This window comes from Manacus candei, unplaced genomic scaffold (genome assembly GCF_025592945.1).
Source record: "Manacus candei isolate 608988 ecotype Guabito, Panama unplaced genomic scaffold, ASM2559294v1 h1tg000115l, whole genome shotgun sequence".
Classification (NCBI taxonomy): domain Eukaryota; kingdom Metazoa; phylum Chordata; class Aves; order Passeriformes; family Pipridae; genus Manacus; species Manacus candei.
In genome coordinates, this window is record NW_026138163.1 from 413,823 (window position 1) to 435,722 (window position 21,900).

The 21,900-nt window shown below is 54.0% G+C and overlaps 2 protein-coding genes across 2 annotated transcripts in view; one reads left to right on the plus strand and one right to left on the minus strand.

Annotated features, from left to right (window-relative positions):
* Positions 1-21,900, plus strand: part of LOC127461900 (zinc finger protein 160-like) — a 205,553-nt gene that overhangs the window by 126,227 nt on the left and 57,426 nt on the right. Inside the window, exon 7 of the mRNA XM_051770102.1 lies at positions 11,476-11,491. Within this exon, the coding sequence (XP_051626062.1) occupies positions 11,476-11,491 (16 nt within the window). The remainder of the gene's footprint in view (positions 1-11,475; positions 11,492-21,900) is intronic.
* Positions 1-21,900, minus strand: part of LOC127461895 (zinc finger protein 585A-like) — a 208,402-nt gene that overhangs the window by 92,351 nt on the left and 94,151 nt on the right. Inside the window, exon 3 of the mRNA XM_051770093.1 lies at positions 17,427-18,248. Coding sequence (XP_051626053.1) covers positions 17,427-18,248 — 822 coding nt within the window. The remainder of the gene's footprint in view (positions 1-17,426; positions 18,249-21,900) is intronic.

The following is a 21,900-nucleotide window of genomic DNA, read 5'->3' on the forward strand; positions in this document are numbered from 1 at the left end:
TCTTTAAGAGCTGGTTTTAGGCAACAACAGTGCTTCATGGCCCCTCACAGCCCCTTACAGCCCCTCACAGCCCCTCATGGCCCCTCACAGGCCCTCACAGCCCCTTATGGTCCCTTACAGCCCCTCACAACCCCTCACAGCCCCTCATAGCTCTCACAGCCCCTCACAGCCCCTCATAGCTCTCACAGCCCCTCACAGCCCCTCATGGCCCCTCACAGCCCCTCGTGGCCCTTTACAGCCCCTCACAGCACCAGATGTGGGGATTCTCCCAAAGGAGAAGGGATCAGGGCCTGCTTGTCCTCCTTTTAGTTGGGTCATTTTATAGCAATGAGTAAAGAAAGGTTGAAATGAAACAGTTTGCACCATTTCCCTCTGCTTTAATTTGGGGGGGCTGAAGCTCTCTGCTGACGGTGGCCCGAGTGTGACCATCAGTGCAGCCCCCCAGCCCCCTTTGTTCCCCCCTGTCATTCCTGGTTCCAAAGCCCCCCGGCTCTGGAGGAGGCAGAGCTGCAGCGCCCTGGGCTCCGTCCCCGGCCCAGCCGGGGCTCTCGGGCAGGAGCAGCAGCAGCGCAGCCCCTTCCCACCTGCTCTTGCCTTGGCTTTGCCTGGGAAGCCAGAAGCCTCTGGAAATCAGCACAGCCACTGCAACAAGAGCCAGGCCTAAAAGAGTTAACTGAGATATCTTGGCCTGCTAAGAAACCCCAATACCTGTGTTGCTAGAAGAACATTTCAGGAGCACTGGTTAATACCATGTTCTGTTCTGCTCACTGGACCAAAGGACTTATTATAGAGAGGAGTAGTACACACATGGTAATAAATTAGGTAAACTAGACATTTGAATAAGATACAGAAGGCCCAAAGCCAGGGTTTTGCAAGCTTGAAGAATTCAGGTCACCTGACAAAGAAAATTGAAGAGGTCAAATCAAGGAAGATATCCATGGTGACCACCAGAGGGATGAAGGCTTGAGGAGAAGACCCCCGAGTAGAAGACTGTGCATGCCTGGAAAGACTCCACCCAGAAACCAGCCTACTTATTAATATGTATGTTAAATGGTTTAACCATGTATCTAAAGTGTATAAAATGGCTTCCTTTTGCACATTCAGGTAGAGCAAGCTTGTCCAGCGCGAGCTGGCTTGCTCACAACGTTGAATAAACAAATACTTTGCAGCTTAAAAATACAAAATTCTCTGAGCAGTTAATCATATCGAGGTTTTTCAGCAGCAAAGAGGGTTGGGAGAGTTCCAGACTGCTCAGGTTGGGAAGGGGATAGGGCAAGTCCTCCTGCAGTCATTCTCAGGCATTGGAAGGACAAGGCAGGGATTGCAGAACCCCTGTGGGATGGAATAGAAGAGGATGTTGTGTGCCCAGACTTTATCAAGGCCCCTGACATGGTGTCCTGTGGTCTCCTTATGGCCAGACTGGTGAGAGCTGGACTGAAGAAGTGGAAGATGTGGTGGGTGGGAAGCTGGTTGAATGAAGAGTGTCAAATAAAATCCATGGTACAAAGTCCTCTTGGCAGCAACTTCTGGATGAAATCCCTCAGTGATCAGCCCTTGAACACCACTGTAGAACATCTTTATTATCTCTCTGTACATTGGGACAAAATGTGTTTTCAAGTCCTTTGTGAATGATGCCAAATTTCAGGGAGCCCTTGAGCAACCTGTCCTGGTTAAAAGACATATTGGGGCAGAAACTCCCATAAAATGAATTCACTCCTCTTTTATTCCCCACCACTACAGGGAGACAAAATACAAAGAGGTATAAGTGAAAAAAAAATAACAGTTCACTTACAAGAAATACAGCAGCAAAACCAGCAATACCAACAGAACAGTTCAAAGCTACAACAGAGAGAGAAATTGCCTCCTCTCTCCCCCTGTCCCAACTCTCTTTTGTAAACAGATGAAAACAGGGATCAACATGTTTCCCTTCTCCCTTTTCCCCCTGAATGAACAAAGAACAGAAAACCAAAACCATGGGAAAGAGGGGGCAAAGGAAAATGTGGGAAACTCTCTCATCTCAGATCAGTTGTGCTACCCAAGAACACGCTGACTCCAGAGGTGTCCAAGCGGGGCAGAGCCGGCGACTCCGGTCCGTGCGGCGGCGGGGGGGAGGCAGCGGCTCTGCTTGATTCCATGGAGTTCTGGGGAGGCACAGTGGGTACCATGAGACTCTTCAGTATCACTGTGGCCCCTTGTTTCCATGAGGCTCTGAAATGTCTCAGCATTCCTTTGGTTCCATGAGGCCCTGCAGTGTCACGGTGCCACTTGATTCCGTGGCATTACAAAGAATCAGAATGGCCCCTTGATTTAAGGCCAACTGCACATGGGGCTGCCTTGGGGGGAGTGTGGACACCCAGACAAGGGAGTTGTCACCCCCCTGGACTCAGCCCTGGGGTCACCACATCTGGACTGGTCTGTCTGTCTGTGAGGTTCCCCATTCTGGAGGAATGAGGAAGAACTGGAGAGGGTCTAGAGGAGATCTGACAGGATGGAGCTTTTCTCTGTATTGGAAATAGAATGAAATCTCCACAAAGAGCAGCACTGAAGGTTCAGACTGGAGGTGAGGAAAAAGAAATGTCACTCAATGGGGACCCTTGTGCTGCAAGAGGTCACCCAGAGGGAGTCAGGATCAGCCCATGGCTTTGTGTTCCAGGGAACAGCCAGAGCTGGTGCAGAGACATCAGAGAGGGTCTAGAAATGCTGCTGGGAGGGGGTGGGAAAGCAGGAGGGGTGTGTGCAGCCTGCAAGGCCAGAGCAGCAGCAGGGCCAGGGCAGGACAGCCTGCAGGAGAGATGGCCAAGGGCTCTGGCAGGGCTGCAAGGCCCAAAGGCACCCAGGCCTTTGTCCCCTTGCCTCTGGCAGCTGCCTCTGCCACTCAGGCCACCACAAGACACTTGCCTGGCAGGTTCTGCACTTGGTTTCTGCCTCGCCCCTCCCTCAGGAGCCTGGCAGGGGTTGCCCAGTTTTGGGCCTTTGTTGTTCCTCCCCCTGCCATCCCAGTGCCCCCCAAACAGCCCTGAGCCAGCCGGGAGGGACAGGATCTGCTGGGCCAGGGCCTGGGGCTCAGGCCTTGGCCTTTGTGCTCCACAAAACCAAGGCAGGCTTTGCTCAGCATTGCAGGGGCCTGCCCAGAGCCTTTGTCTGCCTGCACTCCTGGCCTCCAAGGAGCTGCTCCAAGGAGTCCCTGGGGAGGCTTTGGCAGTGCCTGCCCTCAGTGGGGCCCAGCAATGCTTCAAGGCACTTGCAGTTTGGCTTCTGACTTCTTCAGCAGCTGCTTCAATCTTCTCTCAGTACCTCAGGATCATGGGCTGGGCTGCAAACACACTGTGGGGCTCATTAAAATCCAGAAATCCCTCAGGATCTTTTTGTTTTCCTTTAATTGTCTTCAAGGCAATTTCAAAACAAGTCTTCAAATTTTGTACTTGTTTTGTTTTAATTCAATGATGGCTATTTTTTAGTTCAGAGAAGAGGTGATAGAGGTGTTCTCCAAGTGATCTTGATGCTGAGTGTCTCCTCAGGAGATCCAGACTGACCCTGGATGATCAACCTTGCTCCTCACCTCCCAGCCTCACCAGCTCTGACATGACCCATCTTGGACTGACAGCTGATGCAACTCCAAACACACTGTGGGACCATTAAAACACAGGAAAACAAATTATTTCCCTTTCTTCTAATTGTCTTCAAGTCATCAAGATTTCTACAGCTAATTAGAGTTGTTTTGTAGTTTAGCTAAGGAGGAAGATTTTAAAGTGGACGTCATGAAAAATATATATTTTTTGATGAAAGAGAATGATTTACACAGAGTCTTGGGTCAGGGTGCAAAGGATTTTGATCCAAAGACAAGGGGGCAAAAGACATTAGTAGCACTTAATCATTGACCTATTGAACAATTATCAAGTGGTTCAATAGCATTTGCTACAATTTAAACAGTGTCTGAATTATAGATTCACAACATTCCAACCACAGTCAATTCACACCCACACCCAGGCAGAGATGTGTGGACACATCAAGAGCTGGGAGTGGAAAAGTCCCTCTCCCAAATTCTCCTTGTTGTCAGGGAAACACTCCCCCAAATCCCTTTGTGTTTGCCAACACACAAGGGTCACAGCTGGAGGAGTGTTTGTTGAGGGGGATCAGAATTGTCCTGGGCATCAGGGAGGGTCTTTGGAGTGTTGCAAACTGGAGGGTTCCCGAGCTGGGAGAGGCTGCCAGAGGTGTCCCACTGAGAGGGAGGTGCTGGGGAGCTGCCAGGGCCTCCCTCAGCCCCACTGGTTGTGGGCTCACAATGGGACTGGCTTTAGTGATCTGCTGAATTTCCATCCTGGTGTCAGGAATGACTGGAGTTTCCAAACTATTTGGGAATTGTATCCAAACTGTTCCATTTGGGCTGTGATTCAGGCAGGGAATATTCCAAGGCTTTCATGGGATGACTGATTATCCTGTGTTCCCCAGATGTTCCACTCTGGATTGTTCCCACCTTTATCATCCAGGAGCACCTGGTCCAGTCCAGTGACACTTCCCCACACCCTGGTCCAGTACAGATGCTCTTCATTGCTCAACTGGTTTGGTCAAGGCTTGTCAGGAGCTCCTGAGATCATACCTGTAAGAAGGATGGGCACAGACTTAGTTGTAATAAGACAAGTGATAATGGTTTTCAACTAAAAGAGAGCAGATTTGAAATAGATATAGGGAAGAAATTTTTTACACTGAGGGTGGTGAAACACTGGCACAGGTTGCCCAGAGAGGTCATAGATGCCCCAGCCTTGGAAACATTCAAGGTCAGCTTAGAAAGGGCTCTGAGCAACCTGATCTAGTTGAATGTAAACCTGTTCACTGTGGGGGGGTTGGACTAGATGTCCTATAAAGGTCTCATCTGATTCAAACTATTTTGGATTCTATAGTTCTTATTCTACAGAGCCAAGGTTGACAAGGATCACACAGGTTTCAGACCCAGCTGAGCATCCCCTTTGATGGCCCAGCTGGCAGCTCTGCTAAAAAGCTGCTGCAAAGAACCTCCAGACCTAAAGGAGCTTTTGTGCTGGGCTGAGCTGTGGCTCTCAGGGCTGGGGGTTGGCTTTTGGCTACCAGGTGCCCACCAAGGCTCTCTCACTCCTCCTTCTTCTCCACTCCCCTTGGTGCCTGCAGGGTTGTTTCTCCCACATTTATCTCACTCCTCTCTGGGTTCCAGCACCCTGGATTTTATCCTTTCTCCAAAGGGTTGTCTCAGAGGTGCCTCTGGAATTGGTTTTTGGCTCAGCTTTGGGCACTGGCTGATCTATTTTGGAGCCACCTGAAACTGGCTCTCTCTGACACAGAGTCAACTCCTGATCTCCTCTTCCCTAAGGGAAACCTGCAGCCCCCTCCCTGCTACCAAACCTGATCCACAGGGTCATTCAAGTGCCCAGGAATACAGGAGGTCATTGAGCCCATTATTCCTCAGGCTGGTTAAACACAACTTTTTCCTCTTCCTGTCCCTGACTGCAGGTTCTTTCTGTCAGAGCAGAGCTGGGCTGGACCTCAGCTGTGCTTTGCTCCAGAGCCTGCTGGGGTGGGGGCAGATGGCAATGGAAGAGTTGGGTTGGACTGGATGAGCCTTGTGGGTCCCTTCCACCTCAGCATATTCTGTCATTCTGTGTTTGTTTGGGTTTGGTTTGGTTGTGTTTGGTCTTTTTCCCTCCTTTTGAATTGCTTTTCCTCTGACCCATGAGTTTTTTCTTCATTGTCCTGGGCCTTGCTGGGCACCTGATGGTAAGACTAGTTTATCCAACTCACTCATCTTGACCACATTTTTTGTACAAGTCACCATTAACTAGAGGAGGTTTCTCACAGACTCGCTGCAACTTGGCCTCATCCACAAAGGAGTGGAAAGTGCATTTCATCCCATCACCCAGAGACATAATAAAGATGTTCCATAGGAATGGTCAAGGGCTGGTCCCTGATGGATGTCACCTGGGAGTTGCTGCCAAGAGGAATTTGTCCCATGAGTTTTGACCCTCATCAGTCATTCAACTTCCCCCCCACCACATGTTTCACTTGTCCAGTCCAGCTGTCACCAGTCTGGCTCTAAGGAGACCACAGGAGACCATGTCAAGGGCCTTGCTGAAGTCTGGGCATACAACATTGCCTTCTTTTCCCTCCCACAAGGGTTCTGCAATCCCTGCCTTGTCCTTCCCATACCTGGGAATGGTTGCAGGAGGACTTGCCCTATCCCCTTCCCTGCAGAGCCTGAGCAGTCTGGAACTCTGCCAACCCTCCTTGCTGCCCTGTTTGCAGACTGGTTCCATGTCTGCCTTTGCCAAGGCCCCAGGAAGCTCTGGGATGGCTCTGGCCTTTCCAAGGGTTTGAGAGAGGTCTCCCAGTGACACTGCCCAGCCTTCTCAATATCCCTGACTCCAAAACCTTTTCTATTATCCCAAGGGTCCAGTCTAGTGCTCAGGACACAACACATATTCTCATGGTTCTTCAGGAAAAAATTAGAAGTGATTTCATTATCGAGGTCAATGGGTGGAGCAGCCCAGTCTGGTCTGGTCCCACAGCAGTGCCCAGCCCAGGGTGCTGCAGAGCTCTGGGCACTCCCCCCACAGCCCCAGCCCCTCTGAAGGGCACAGCAGCTCCTGGGGCACAGAGAGGAATCTCAGCATCCCCATCAGCTCAGGGGCTGGACACTCAGCATGGCAGGAGGAAATGGGGGTCAGGGAAACTGCAGGGGCCCTGGTGTCACCTCCAGGAGATGCCCAGCACAGCCTGACTGTGCCCCTCAGTGCCAGCCCCTCTGCCCAGCCCAGCCCAGAGTCCTGGCCCAGGGACAGAGCAGCCTGTCCTCAGGGGGGCTGCAGAAAGAGGTGTCTCTGTGTCAGGGATTCCTCTCTGCAGGCCCAGAAATGCTGCCTTGATCTTCTCCAGGGACATCCCTTTGCCCAGGTCAGTGTGCCCAGGCTGCCTTGGCCAGTTGCAGATCCCAGCCTGGGATCCCTGCAGGGCCCTGAGCTGGAGGTGCTGCTCTGCACAGGGAGGGGCTGTGGCACCCTGGGCTGAGCCTGCACTGGCCATGCTGGTCAGGGTGGGGAGCAGACCCAGCAGGATGGGGATCACTCCTCTCCACCCTCTGCCATAGTCCTGGAAGGCTCAGTAGCCAAGAACAAGGCTGGGCAGGACCATGGGCTGTTTCTAATGGCACAAAGGGCAGGGCAGGGCTCCACTCCATGCAGCCTGTGGGCTGGAGAGTTCTTCAGGACACCCTCCTGGAAAGCCCACCCCTGGCTCTGGTACAGCCCTCCCTGAACTGGGGAGGCACAAAGGGGAGTTCACTGCGGGTGAGATGAGTCACTGGCCAGAGTCCTTTCTCTGTTCCTACTGTGTCCCCTGGGGTTGCAGAACTCTCCTTTACCAGTTCACAGGCAGATTTAGGACTTGATCTCTGGTGACTCCACCCTGGGCAGGATTCTGCTCCAGGGCTCCATTCCCTGCTGACTGGATGGGACGGGCTGTCCCTGCAGATCCTCTGTGCTCTCCTGCACTGCCTGAGTTCCTACAGACAAGTCCTCACCTTCCATCAGACCCTCACAAGCTGCAGAGCCCCAGGCAGGTGACTTGGAGACCATTTGCCACTGGTCACCAGCACAGAACATCTGAAACAGCCCTCAGTCCCTCAAGTACCCCAGTGAGTTGCTTTCCTCACTGTTGTTGGAGGGATAATCTGGAAAAAAGAATTCAAGTCCTTTATTATACTCCGAGTTTGTGATTCCTCGTGTACAGAATAATAAAGGCAGGAGGTTTGACAAAGAAGTTGCTGCAGGAACTTTTATTTTGTTTAAATGCACACAGAGAATGATTCCTCATTTACCCAATTGCAGGTCAAAACAAATAAGTAGAGAGTGAATTAGGTATGGGATATAGAATAAATTTCTGTGTTAACTTTAAAAGAGGAAAAATATAAGAAATTCCCCCCCCCCCCAAAAGTCTCAAAAGCTTTAGAAGGCAGTCTGGGCCACTAAAGGGTTACACAAAGAGTGTTCTGCAGTAGAAAAGACGCAGGTTTTTACTCCTGAAAAACATCCAGTCATCATTTTCCTCATGGCATCCTTGAGCTCTTGGTTCCTCAGGCTGTAGATGAGGGGGTTCAGTGCTGGAGGCACCACCGAGTACAGAACTGCAACCACCAGGTCCAGAGATGGAGAGGAGATGGAGGGGGGCTTCAGGTAGGCAAATGTGCCAGTGCTGACAAACAGGGAGACCACGGCCAGGTGAGGGAGGCACGTGGAAAAGGCTTTGTGCCGTCCCTGCTGAGAGGGGATCCTCAGCACAGCCCTGAAGATCTGCACATAGGAGAACACAATGAAAATGAAACAACCAAACACTAAACAGGCAATAACCACAATGAGCCCATTTTCCCTGCAGTAGCCTGAGTGTGAGCAGGAGAGCTTGAGGATGTGTGGGATTTCACAGAAGAACTGGCCCAGGGCATTGCCCTGGCACAGGGGCAGGGAAAATGTATTGACTGTGCAGCAGAGAATAGAGAAAGCCAGTGGCCCAGGCAGTTGCTGCCATGTGGGCACAAGCTCTGCTGCCCAGGAGGGTCCCGTAGTGCAGGGGTTTGCAGATGGCAACGTAGCGGTCGTAGCACATGATGGTGAGGAGGAAATACTCTGCTGAGATGAAGAAATAAAAGAAAAAGAGCTGTGCAGCACATCCTGTGTAGGAGATGGTTGTGTTGTTCTGGAGGGAATTATGCATGGCTTTGGGGACAGTGGTGCAGATGCAGCCCAGGTCTGTGAGGGAGAGGTTGAGCAGGAAGAAGCCCATGGGGGTGTGCAGGTGGTGGTCACAGGCTACGGCGCTGAGGATGAGGCCGTTGGCCAGGAGGGCAGCCAGGGAGATGGCCAGGAAGAGCCAGAAGTGCAGGAGCTGCAGCTCCCGCCTGTCTGTGAATGCCAGGAGGAGGAACTGGGCCATGGAGCTGCTGTTGGACATCTTTTGTTTCTTGGCATAGGACCTGTTCAGGAAAGGAAGACAGTTTAGACAGACCTCTATGAAAAAGCCACTCCATTTCTAAAAGAAATCCATGTGTCAAATGTCACCAAATACACTACCAAGGAGTCAGGTTTGCTCTGCTGCAGTGAGACATGGAATTTTTTTGGTAGAGTTCTCATACACACAAGGAATGTCAGATGTAAGCGACTTTGAATACAAAAGTTCCGTCTCTACACCCATGAATCAGAAGAGCTGGGGCTGCAGAGCAGAAGCTTAGTCTCAGCTTAGAAAAATTTTGCCTGTGTTTTCTGTTTTCACCATCACACCTGGAAGGTTCTTTTCCACTGCAGGAATCCTCATTTCTATGGCCCAGCACACAGTGCCCAGTAGAGCTGCAGGGAAGGGCCCCCAGAGCTGCCTGAACGCCCCCTCCCCAAGGCCTTGGGGGCACTTGCCCCCCACTCCCTGCTCAGGGCTCTGCTGCCTGGAGCTGTCCCTGCCAGCAGCTGCTTCCCTGGGCCCAGGGCTGGGTCCTGCCAGTGCTGCCAGAGCCCAACCCTGGGGGCTCAGCTCTGCCCTGCAGAGCCCTCCCAGCAGCACAGGGCACTGCCCAGGGGCATCTCTGGCTGGGCAGGCTCTGATGGCAATGTTAGAGCAATCCTGAGGAGGCTGGAAAATGACACTGATGCGTCTGTAAGACAGCTTTGATGTCTAATACTCTCAGGTTCAATGCCCTCTAATCTAACAGAGTTCAAGTTTCAGTGTCTCCTCCTGTGCTCAGAAATTCATTTCCCTGTCACAGTCAGCACCCAGACAATCCAGAGTATAACACTGAAAGAACTGGTTCATTCTTGTTAAGAATGTCTGTCTGTGCTTCTTGCAAACACCTTCTGGGAAATTTCCTGCTTAGATCTGGAGCTGTGACCAGCCCTCATCCCTGCAGCACACTGTGGAGATCAGAAGGACTCTGCCCTGCTCTGCCCTCCCAAGAGTTGTTCCTTCCCCACAGCCCTTCTCCCCCAGCCCCGTGGCAGCTCCTTGGCCGGGCTGAGAGCTGACCCTGGCAGGCAGCAGAGTCCCTGCCCCAGCACACAGAGCCCTGGGGGCAGGACCCTGCTCTGCACCACAGCCCTGGGCACCCCTGGCTGCACCCCCACCTTCCCACCCCACAGCCAGCCCTGCCACAGGGAACCTTCTGGCCCTGGGCCTCTGAGGGGGCAGCAGCAAGTCCTGCTCTGCAGCAGCTTCTCCTGCTGCACCCCAGCAAATCCAGCAGAGCCATCCTGACAGCTCCTGCCACTGCTGCCATTTGGCAGCTGGGAGAGGCACTTGCAGGAACTCACCTGCACTGCTCTGCAGCCAGAGCCTGACCGTGGCAAAGGGCTGGCAAGGTTCCTGCCCTGAGCAGCTCTGCCCTGTCCTCCCACCCCAGGATCCCTTGAACCTCCTGCTCCCTTCTCCTCTCTGCCCTTGCTGCCTACAGCTCCTGCCCTGCTCTGCCATATGGCCATTTCCCCTGCACTGCAGCAACTGGGAGAGTCCTGCTGAAAGATCCTGGAAGCTGTGGGATGTGGCAGCTTTAGGAGATTCCTCCAGGAAGACAAGTTAAACTTTCCTACAGCCAGAGAATTCTTCCTTCAAATCCTGGGAAGGTTTCTTGCCTAGTGAGAGCTCAGTCACCTCCCAGCCCAGGCTGCCTCTCATCTCTCTGCCTTCTCTCCTGTGCCCTGGGTGCTGCAGGCAGTGCCCTCAGCCCTGCTGGGCTGTTCAGAGGAGCTGCTCACCAGCAGAGCTGTTTCTTTGAAGCTCTTCTTGCTTGCCAGGAGCTCCCTGTGTGCCAGGAGCCCGGCCCAGCTCAGCAGCACAGCAACAGCCCCAGGCAGCCCTTTCTCTGCCCCTCTGGGCTCCCTCCAGCTGTCCCTGGGGCTCCAGGGAAACTGCTGGGACACAGCTGAAGGAAATAATGATGTGCCTTCTCTCAGCTGGGCACAGACACTTCTTTCAGCACTGTCATTTCTCCAAACAGACACAGAGTTAAGTCCAAGAGTCCCCTTTTCATGTCCCATCATTAGACAGGAAACCCGACAGTGCCCAGGAGGGATCTCCTTCACCTGCACTGAGGGAAGGGACTCAGCTGAGTCAACAGAGGTGTCTCCTTGTGGCTCTGCAGACCCGGGGCCAGAAGGACACTCAGCTCCCTCCACAACCCCCATGGGCTGGGATTCCTCCTGCCCCACTTCAGTGGGACCAAAACAGGCCCCTGCAGGTGACTCCTTGTCCCAGCTCCCATGGCAATGAATGAAGACCAAAGCCAGGCGTGACCTGCTGGGACACAAAGCCCTGGTTCCTTCTGAGGGGCCAGAGGTGACTGAGATTCCTGCTGGGAACTGCAGGCTCCAATGGAGCAGTTCCTAGGGACAGGGCAGCAGCTGTGGGATCTTCTTGGAGGCTGCTGGGACATTGCTTTGGCCAACTTCAGTGGCAGAAGGGGCCCACATGTAGGACAGGGGAACCTGTCACTGTTCCTTCTGTCCAGGGCAGCCCATAGAGGTGTTCAGGTGACCAAATGGAGTCAGGTGGCACAGGGAGAGAGGTCTCTCTCCTGTTCTTTATCAGGGTATTTTCTACATGTCCTCAGAGTACAATGGCAGTTGTCTCCTGGACATCCCTTCAATGCTGAACCTAATTCAGGGCAGCAGAGCCTGGATTGAACAGCCAAAGAGGGGCCTGTAGTGCCAGGGGAGGTGCCAGGGCTCTGCAGCACAAGTGCAGCAGCTGCCATGGACAGCACAGGGCCTGTGCAGGAACCCCCTCCCCATTCCCAGCAGTTGTGTGACAGGCACCACCCAGGGCTTCTCAGACACATTGGGGGCCTTTGGGGCAGGGAGTGAATCCCAGCCCTGCAGGGACACAAAGGCTGTCCCTTCTCTGCCCAGCCAAGGCCGGGCCAGGCACGAGTCCAAATCCCATCAGCCCAGGCTGTCCACACTTGTTTCCTCCCTCTGCTGGTGCTTCTCTCCTCCAGCATTTCAGCAGCATGTGCTGATCTCCTCACGGATCAGGCCTGGGATTTTCCCCCTGGGCCTGAGTCCCAGCACATCCACCCCCAAGGCCATTGTCAGCAAAGCCTCTGCACACCCCAGCTCTCGGGGCTTTCAGAGCAGCTTTCCCCACTGCAAGTCTGTTCTTACCCCGGTGCCCCACTGAGGGGCTGCAGCCAGACAGGCCCCAATGCCCTGCGTGTGGGGCACAGGCAGGAGGAGCTGCAGCCCCAAGTCTCTCTCCATTCCACTTGCAGGCAATAACAGCCCAGGCCTGCTGAGACAGTTCCCAGGTTGCAGGGCTGTGATGGGTTGGGAGAGAAGGCCAAGGAGACACAGGAGAGAAAGAGCAGGAGAGAGGTGTCCTCAGTGGGAAGGAGCTTCCTGGAGCTGTGGAGCTGCTCTAGGGGCTGAACAAACTGGGTGAACTTTTGTGGGTGAGGGTCAGAGGAGAGACTGGTTTGGGTGACCTTGTGGAGTGAGACAAAGAGCCCATTGGAGTTGGCTTTGATAACCTTGGAATTCACTGGAAAGGCCCCATGACAGGATGCAAAGAGTCCCAGAGGTTTGTGCAGGGTCTTGGTGAAGACACCCCTTGGGACACAGACCTTTAGAGCACAGCTGGCAGGTTGGTGGACAACAGGGAGGCTCATCTGCATCTGCTTCTCTCCAAGAGGAACCAAGAGGTTGCCATGGTAACTGACTGTAGCGATGGGAATGTATGGTGGTTGCCATGGTAACTGAGTGTAGCAATGGGAATGTATGAGGGTTGCCATGAAAACTAACCATAGCAATAGAAATGTGTGATGGTTGCCATGGTAACTGACACTGGCAATGAGACTGTATGTGGTTGCCATGGTAACCGACCATAGCAATGGGAAGTATGATGGTTGCCACAGTAACTGACTGTAGTGACGAGAATGTATGGTGGTTGCCATGGTAACTGACCATAGCAACGTGAATGTATGATGGTTGCCATGGTAACTGACCGTACCAACGGAAATGTATGATGTTTGCCATGGTTACTGACCGTAGCGACGAGAATGTATGGTGGTTGCCATGGTAACTGACCATAGAAACAGGACTGTATGATGGTTGCTATGGTAACCGACCAAAACAGTGGGAATGTATGCTGTTTGCCATGGTAACCGACCGTAGTAATACAATGTATGAGGTTTGCCATGGTAAATGTCCGTAGCAGTGGGAGGTATGATGGTTGCCATGTGTCCTGGTTAGGACAGCTGGGACCGATTCATCACTGGATGAGTGTAGCCCAAAAGTGTGTATTCTATGGCCTTCCATGCCATTTCCCAGAAACTGATGTCAGTAGAGGCCTGCAAGGGGGGGAGGATGTTCCTGAGCAACCTCATACCCTTTTATGGACTGAGCATCCTCATACCCTTTTATGGAATTCCCCACTCTAAGGGAAGGACGAAGCATCCTTTTATGGAATTCTCCGCTCTGAGGGGAGGACTGGGCATTCCTGCCTGAACTGGAGAATATATAAACCTGGAATTTCAGAACCTTACTACCACTCGTGGGATCCAGAGGAGGACTGCAGCTCACTGCTCTCAACCAGACTGAGACCACCACCCTCAACTGGACTGCAATCACCACTTTTGACCAGACTGCAACACCTCTGCCACCAGCAGGTTTTTTCCCTTCTCCCTTTACTTTGGACTCAAGGGGGGGCCCAAGGAACACCACTTTGTTCATGCCCCAGGGTGCTGGGTTATACATTTGGGTTTTGTGGGTTAAGACCAATTGTTTATTTGTATAATTGTACTTACTGTATTATTTTAATAAATTGTTATTCTGATTTATAATCTCTCCTTTGAATTGAGTTCATTTCCCCTGCTGGTTAACTCTTAAACCAGCACAAGGGGCCAGAACTGGACACAGCACTCCAGGTGGGGCCTCCCCAGTGCCCAGCACAGAGGGGCAATCAGTTCTCTGCTCCTGCTGGCCACACTCTTCTCCACAAAGGCCACGATGCCCTTGGCCTTCTTGCCCCCCTGGGCACACTCTGCCTCATATCCAGCTGCTGCCAAGCAGCACCCCCAAGTCCCTTCCTGCTGAGCAGCTCTCCAGCCCCTCTGCCCCCAGCCTGGAGCGTTCCAGGGGGTTGTTGGGACCCAAGGGCAGGCCCTGACACTTGGCCTTATTGATCCAGCCTGTCCAGATCCCTCTGCAGAGCCTTCCTGCCCTCCAGCACATCCACACTCACACCCAACATGGTGTTGTCCACGACTTTCCTGAGGGGGCACTCGATCCCCTGGCCCAGATCATCCACAACAATGTGAAACAGGAGCAGCCCCAACCCTGAACCCTTGGGAACCCCACTAGTGACCGGCCCCACCTGGATTTCCTTCCATTCCCCACCACTTCCTGGGCCATCAGACACTTTGTCCCCCAGCAAACAGTTCCCCAGGCAAGCCATGAGCAGCCAGTTTGTGCAGGAGATGCTGGGGGAGATGGTGCCAAAGGCTTTCTGGAATTCCACAGAGACACATCCCCAGACTTACCCTCAGCTGCTGAGCGGGTCCTTTGTCAGAGAAGGAGATGAGGTTGGTCAGGCAGGACCTGCCCTTCCCAACCCCACACTGGCTGGGCCTGATCCCCTGGTTGTCCTGCCCCTGCCATGGGATGGCACTGAGGAGGATCTGCTGCATGGACTTCCCCGGTCCTGAGGCCAATGGGATGGGCCAGGAGTTCCCCAGATGCTCCTTTTGGCCCTTCCTGTGCATGGGCATCCCATGTGCTTGTTGCCAGTCAGCTGGGACTTGTGCAGTTCTGCAGCACTGCTGGGCAATGAGTGAGAGTGGCTTGGCCAGCTCTTTCTCCAGCTCCCTCAGGACTCTTGGCTGCATCCCATGTGGGCCCAGGCACTTGGGGGGGTCTCATTGGCAGAGCAGGTCACTGACCATTTCCTCCTGCATTGTGGGGGCTTCACTCAGCTCCCCATCAGCAGCTTCCAGCCAAAGCCTGCCTACCAGGTGTCCAAGGGGTCAGTTCTGCTGCCCCCTCCTTCCTTCCCCCACAATGGAAAACTCCCTCATTTTGGGTCCCTGTGCCCCAGACGGCTCCGACCACCACCTCACCCACCAGTCCCACAATCATGGAATGCTTTGGCTTGGCAGGGGCCTTCAAGAGCATTTCAACACCCTCAGAGGAAAGAATTCCTTCCTACTCTCTCTTCCAACCCTTCCCTTTCTCAGTGTGAAGCCACTTCCCCTTGTCCTGTCACTCCAGGCCCTTGTCCAAAGTCTCTCTCCATCTTTCTTGTTGGTTCTCTTCAGGCACTGGAAGGCCACAATTAGGTCACCCCAAAGCCTTCTCTTCTCCAGGCTGAACAATCCCAATTCTCTCAGCCTTTCCTCACAGCAGAGCTGCTCCATCCCTCTGATCCTCTTGCTGCTCCCCTCTGGACTTTCTCCAACAGGTCCATGTCCTTCCTGTGCTGGAGCCCAGAGCTGGAGGCAGCTCTGCAGGGGTGACAACATTACAGTCCTGTGTGTTCCAGCAAGGACACTGTGGAACCTCCTGGAGTAAAGGGGCCATTGGGACACTGCAGGGCCTTCTGGAGCCAAAGGAACCCTGGGACACTGTGTAATCTCATGGAATCAAGGGAGCACTGTCACCCTGGAAAAAACTCCTGGAATTCAGGGCCCATTGTGACACTGCAGCTCCCCATGGAACAAAAGGAACCCTGGGAGACTGCAGAAACTCATGGAACCAAGGGACCATTGGGACATTGAGGGGGCTGATGGAATCAGGAGGCCATTGGGACAATCCAGGGCCTCATGAAATCAAAGGAATTCTGGGACACTGTTGAACCTCCTGGAACAAGGGTTCCTGCTGACATGTGTGTCCTCCTGGAACCAAGGGAGCCCGGAGATATTTCTGAACCTCCCAGAATCCAGGGCCCATTGGGACCCTGCAGAACCTCCTGCATTCAAGTGCTCCTTGTGAAACTGCAGGCTCTCCTGGAACCCAAGGATTCCTGGAACACTGCAGAGCTCACAGAACCAAGGGGCCACTGTCCCACTGCAGCTCCTTCTGAAGCACAAGGGACCCTGGGACAATGGGAAATCTCTGAGAATCCAAAGGGCATTTTGGGGACTGCAGGGCCTCATGGAAGTAAAGGAATCTTTGGAGACTGGGGAAGCTCATGGAATCAAGGGGTCATTGGGGCATGTGGGGCCTCCTGGAAGCAAAGGAACCCTGAGAATTTCTGTGGGAACAAGTTAAGGCAGCAGCAGCTGCATTCAGTTAATCAGGATCCAAAAGGAGTGTTTTGGCCTTGACTGGTGTTTTCCATCCAGAGAGTGCTGTTTGCCAAAGTGGAAACCACTTGGAACGCTCTGCATGGTTTTTTCTCTGTGTTTTTCTCTGGTGGCTGAACACAGCCAGCACATGAGGGGAGGGGAATGTGTGGGATCAGGGCACTGCTTTGGGGCCATGCTGGGAATTCCAGTGGACTAAAAGACAAACCCCAGGTGCTGTTTCCAAAGGAACCCCAATTAAAGGGGGACGCCGGAAAGATGGGCGGACAAGTCCTGCAATGGAACTCTGTGTGTGCAGCCTCATTTTGTCCTTCAGTGCCCACAGGAGAGAGGGCAAAAAGTGGGGGTTGGGACCCAAAAACTGTTCAGGGGGGAAATGGGGGATTGAGGGGACAATGGGAATATGGAAGGAACAGGGAGAAGGGTGGAAAAGGGGGGGTGGTCTGGTGGGTCGGATGGTCTCATGGGGGTCTTTGGGCACAGAGGGGTTGGGAAAGGGGGGTGGCCCCCCTGAGCTCCCAACTTCCTGTGGGGTGCTGGATCAAATCTCAGCCTTGGATTATGCCAACACTTTCAGTTTAGAGGAATTACAGAGGTGTAACTGAATCATTTTTGTCCTCCAGGTTAAATGATGGTAAACCAGATCTACTGAGAGAAATTAATTTATTTAGGGTTCCAAATGATCAGACAAAAGATCTTCATCAGAATTATTTACTGCACAACAGAAACACTAAAACTACCAGGAGAACAGCATAAGATAGGACAGTGCTCTACATTAAAGCAATTGTTGAAGCAATTCTACCCAAGCTGGCACAAAACCTGTAATTCCTAATTACGGTTGGATGGAACTCCCCCAGACCAACATTCATGGAGAGAGATCTCTGCTCTCAACCTCCAGCAGTGACCTTGGGGGGTCCCCAGCCAGGGCAGGAATCTCCACACACCCCCCAAGAAGGGTTCTGTTGGAAGAAGCTGCCCTTGGGAAAGGGGACTGGTCTTTTCTCGTCAAAAGTGATGGACTGACAGTCACTGGTCTCAGGGGTTGCCTCCCCATCAGGGGCTTCATTCGGGGTGGAAGCAGCAGCCAAAGTTCTTCCTGCACTCGAGGTACTGGAAGGGCTTCTCTTACTGGTGGGTCCGTTGGTGTCTGGTCAAGCCAGACCTGTTGGTGAAACTCTTCCCACACTCCCCACACTTGTAGGGTTTCTCCCCGGTGTGGATGCGCTGGTGCCTGACGAGGTTGGAGTTCTGGTTGAAGCCCTTCCCGCAGTCGGTGCAGCGGAAGGGCCTCTCATCCGTGTGCGTCCGCTGGTGCCCGAGGAGATGTGAGCTGGTCTGAAACCTCTTCCCACATTCCAAGCACTGGTAGGGCCGTTCCCCGGTGTGGAGGCGCTGGTGGGTGATGAGGTTGGAGCTGTTCCTAAAGCTCTTTCCACATTCCTCACAGAGGTAGGGACATTCCCCAGTGTGGATGTGCTGGTGTCGGATCAGGTTGGAGCTTTTCGTAAAGCTCTTCCCACATTCCTCACAAAGGTAGGGACGTTCCCCAGTGTGGATGAGCTGGTGTTGGATCAGGCTGGAGATGCTCTTGAAGCTCTTCCCACATTCCCCACACGTGTAGGGCTGTTCAGCAGTGTGGCTGCGCTGGTGGCTGAGGAGGCTGGAGTTGTACCTGAAGCGCTTCCCACATTCCCCACATGTGTAGGGCTGTTCCCCGCTGTGGATGCGCTGGTGGTAGAGGAGGCTGGAGTTGTACCTGAAGCTCTTCCAACATTCTCCACACGTGTAGGGCCGTTCCCCAGTGTGGATGAGCTGGTGGGTGCGGAGGTTGGACCTCTGCCTGAAGCTCTTCCCACATTCCCCACATGTGTAGGGGCGTTCCCCAGTGTGGATGTACTGGTGTTCCATCAGGTGGCTGTTGTTCCTGAAACTCTTTCCACATTCCAAGCACCTGAAGGGCTTCCCCCTGCTGGGAGGCTGCTCAGGGACCACCAGCTCAGAGCTCCCCCTCAAGCTCCGGCCGCCTTCCCAGCACAGGCTGGCTCTTTCCTCCTCAGAGCACCCTGGGCTGGCTTTGGAGCCCCTCCTGCGGGGGGATCTCCGGCCCTTTTCCTCCCCGCTGCCTTCCTGCGCCGGGGAGCCCTTCAAAACGGCCTCTCCCACCAGGGTCTCACGGGGGGATTTGTCCTCTGGGCTCTCCCTCCTCAGCTCGGGGCCTGGGGCAGGAAGCAAGAAGGACAGGCAGGAGATTTGCCTCCGGCCCACAGGGAAGGCCAAGGACATCCCCCCAACTCCGGCCCCGGCAGGACGGCGGCGCCAGCGGGGTTGTCCTGCAGCCGGGGCCATGCTGGGCTGACAGAGCCAGCACAACACCCGCCCAAAGGGACACTGACTTCCTCCTCACCTGCCTGGGGGGCCCAAGGCATCTTCCTCTTCCTCGCAGCCTCCTCCTCCATCCGACCAAGCTTTGGGAAGGACAAATCCTGATGGGGGGGAAAACAAGGGCTGAGTGTGTTGGCTTGGGGGTTCCTCCTGCCCAAGTCCATCTCTAGAACTCAACAGACATCCTGTGACCATAAAAACCTCCAAAACACCAAGACTCAGCCCAGAAAACCCCAAATCATCAAGATTCAGGCAAAAGCCTGTAAGAAATAGTGAGAAGACTCTTGCCCCCCCAAACTGAAAATCTGAGATTCACCTAAAAATACTCTAAAATATGAAGATTAGCCCAAAAAAATTCTCCTAAGATTTCCCCTTCTCTGGTTTCCCCCCTCTAGGGTTCAGAGAGTCTCCCCTCTCTGGGATGCTGGGGGTTCTACCTAGAGATGCTGGGAGTATTGGGGGTCCCAAGGCTCCCTTCTCCTCTGATTCTCGCTTTCGGGATGCTGCATTCCCAGAAATTCCCCCTCTCCAGGTTCTCCACTTTGTTGTCCTAGGGGATCCCAGGGGTCCCCACTGTCCAGGCTTCCCCTTCTCCATGCCCCCCCTCTCCAGGCTCTCAGGGCTCTCGAAGCTCCTCCCTCTCTCCAGCCTCCCTCGCTCTCCAGGGATCAAGGCATGGGGACACCGAGGCACCCCCACGGCAACCCCGCTCCCGCTCTCCCCACTCCCCTCAGCCACTCCTCCCACCCCTTTCACATCAGCCCCCCAAACCCCGGCTCCCCCCAGCTCCCTTTGGGGGTGACCCACCCGCTCTTTTCCCTTCTCTCTGTACAAAATTGCTTCCCAATATCCAACCTAAACTTCCCCTGGCACAGCTCCAGACCCAGCCCTCTTGTCCTACGGCTGCTTCCTGGCAGAACAGCCCCACCCCCACCTGGCTCCAACCTCCTGGCAGGGACTTGCAGACAGTCAGGAGGTCTCCCCTGAGCCTCCTCTTCTCCAGCCTCAACACCCCCAGCTCCCTCAGCCTCTCCTCACACCACTTGTGCTCCACTCCCTTCCCCAGCCTCGCTGCTCCTCTCTGGATCCTCTGACCCCAAAAATGCTCCCCCTGCCATAGAAAGGCCAAGGGCATCTGGGGACAGTTGGGGGCTTTGTGGGGCACTGGGTGATTACTGGGGGATACTGGGACACACTGGGGGGAACCAGAGAGCAATGGGAGGACTGGGGGGGGTATTGAGGGACACTGGGAGGGCACTGGGAGGGACTGGGGGGGAACTGGGGCACACTGGGGGGCACTGGAAGAGAACTGGGGAGTTACTGGGGGATACCAGGACACACGGGGGGACACTGGGAGGTTACTGGGCCATACTGGGGGTTACTGGGTGCTCACTGCAGGATCACTGGGCCATACTGGGGGGCAGTGGGAGGTCACTGGGACACACTGGATGGTCACTGAGGGGGTTACTGGGCCATCCTGTGAGTCACTGGGAGGTCACTGGGATATACTGGGGGCACTGGGATCCCCTTACCCAGATGTGGTACATCTCCCCCTCTGGATTTTGGGGGGCATCCCTAGGACCCCTCCCCTGGGGGCTGGGGACCCCCTGAACCCCACTGCTGTGCTTTAGGGGACCCCTAAAATCCCCTCAAAACCCCTGAAATCCCCCCCTCGACCCATCGAAACCTCCTCAAGGACCCCTCATCCTTCCCCAGCATCCTCTAAACCCTCTCAGTGACCCACAAAACCCACCTGGGACCCCTCAAGCCCATTCAGGGACCCCCAATCCCCCTCATGGACCCTCAAAACAGTCTGGGACCCATTAAACCCCCCAAAACTGCCTCCAAGGTCCCCGCAAAGCCTCCCAGGAACCCCAAACCTCCCCAGAGACCCCCAAAGCCCACCTGGGACACCCCAAATCTTCTCAGAAAAATAAACCCCCATCAGAGCCCCGCAAAACCCTTCAAGGACCTTCAACCTTCCCCCCCGAGTCCTTTCAGGGACCCCTCAAAACGTCCCCGGGAACCCCCGAACCCCCCCGCTAAACCCCTCCGAGCCCTCCAGCCTTTCCACCCACACCCGCGCTCCCCGCAGCCCCCGAGGGGATCCCCAGACCCCGCTCTCGCCGCCCCCCCGCCAACTCACCCAGCGAAGTGCAGCGGCCGCAGGCGAGTCCTCCTCACTCCCGACCACGAGGCCAAAATGGCGCTCGCTCCGCGCGCCCTCCGCCTTTACAGACCCGCCCCGCAGCCAATCAGCGCGCGGCCACGGCCCCTGCCCGCCCCCCGCCTGCGCGGGGCATTGTGGGAGTTGTAGTCCCTGCGGCGGGGGAGGATCGAACGTTTTGGTTTTTAGTTTTCCTGTCTTCTTTTATTTTCTCTTTTTTCTTTCTTTTTTCTTTATTCTTTATTTTCTTCCCTTTTTTCTCTCTCTTTTTTCTTTTTTCCCTCTTTTTCCTTTTTTCTTTCTTTTTTTCTCATTTTTTCCTTTTTTTCTTTCCTTTTTTTTCTCTTTTTTTTCTCCTTTTTCTCTTTTTTTCTCTTTTTTTTTTACTTTATTTTTTTCTTATTATTTCCATTTCCCTTTTTTTTTTACATTGTTTTCTATCAGTTGTACTTTCAAGGAAAATGTAAACACATATCAAAACAATCTCCACGTTCATATCTTACAACAACAGATAATCTGCCATTGTTCCAGGTTTGTGAGGATTCCCAAGATCACAAACACTGAGACACCAAGGGTGAAAGTGAAGCAACTTTATCCTGTCCCTTGCCACAGCTTTCAATCCACACCCAGCCCTGGATTTCTGCAAAGCCGCTGGGCAGGAGCAGGAGATGGAGCTGGTGCTCGGCGGGAGGGGCAGCAACAACAAACCCGTGTCTTCGGCACAGGGGAAGGAATTTAGTGCTTGAGGGGTTACATTCCACAGGCTCCCCTGGGGATCAGCTCATGCTTGGACAGTGAGAACAGCAAGAACATTCCTAATAAAAATGCCAGAGGGAAGGGAGCGGAGGGGGAGCAGGGGCAGGAAAAGGAAGCAGAGCGATGGAAGATGGGCTGGGGCGGTCGGGGCTGGAGGAAGGCAGGCTGGACAATGCCTTGTTTGGTCCAGCAGCTGGACCAGCTCCAGGGCAGGTGTCGGGACAGGGACATGGACAAACAGACCCTACAAAAGCTCTCAGAGGGGTTGGGGGCTCTGGGCGGGGCTGCGCTCTCGCCT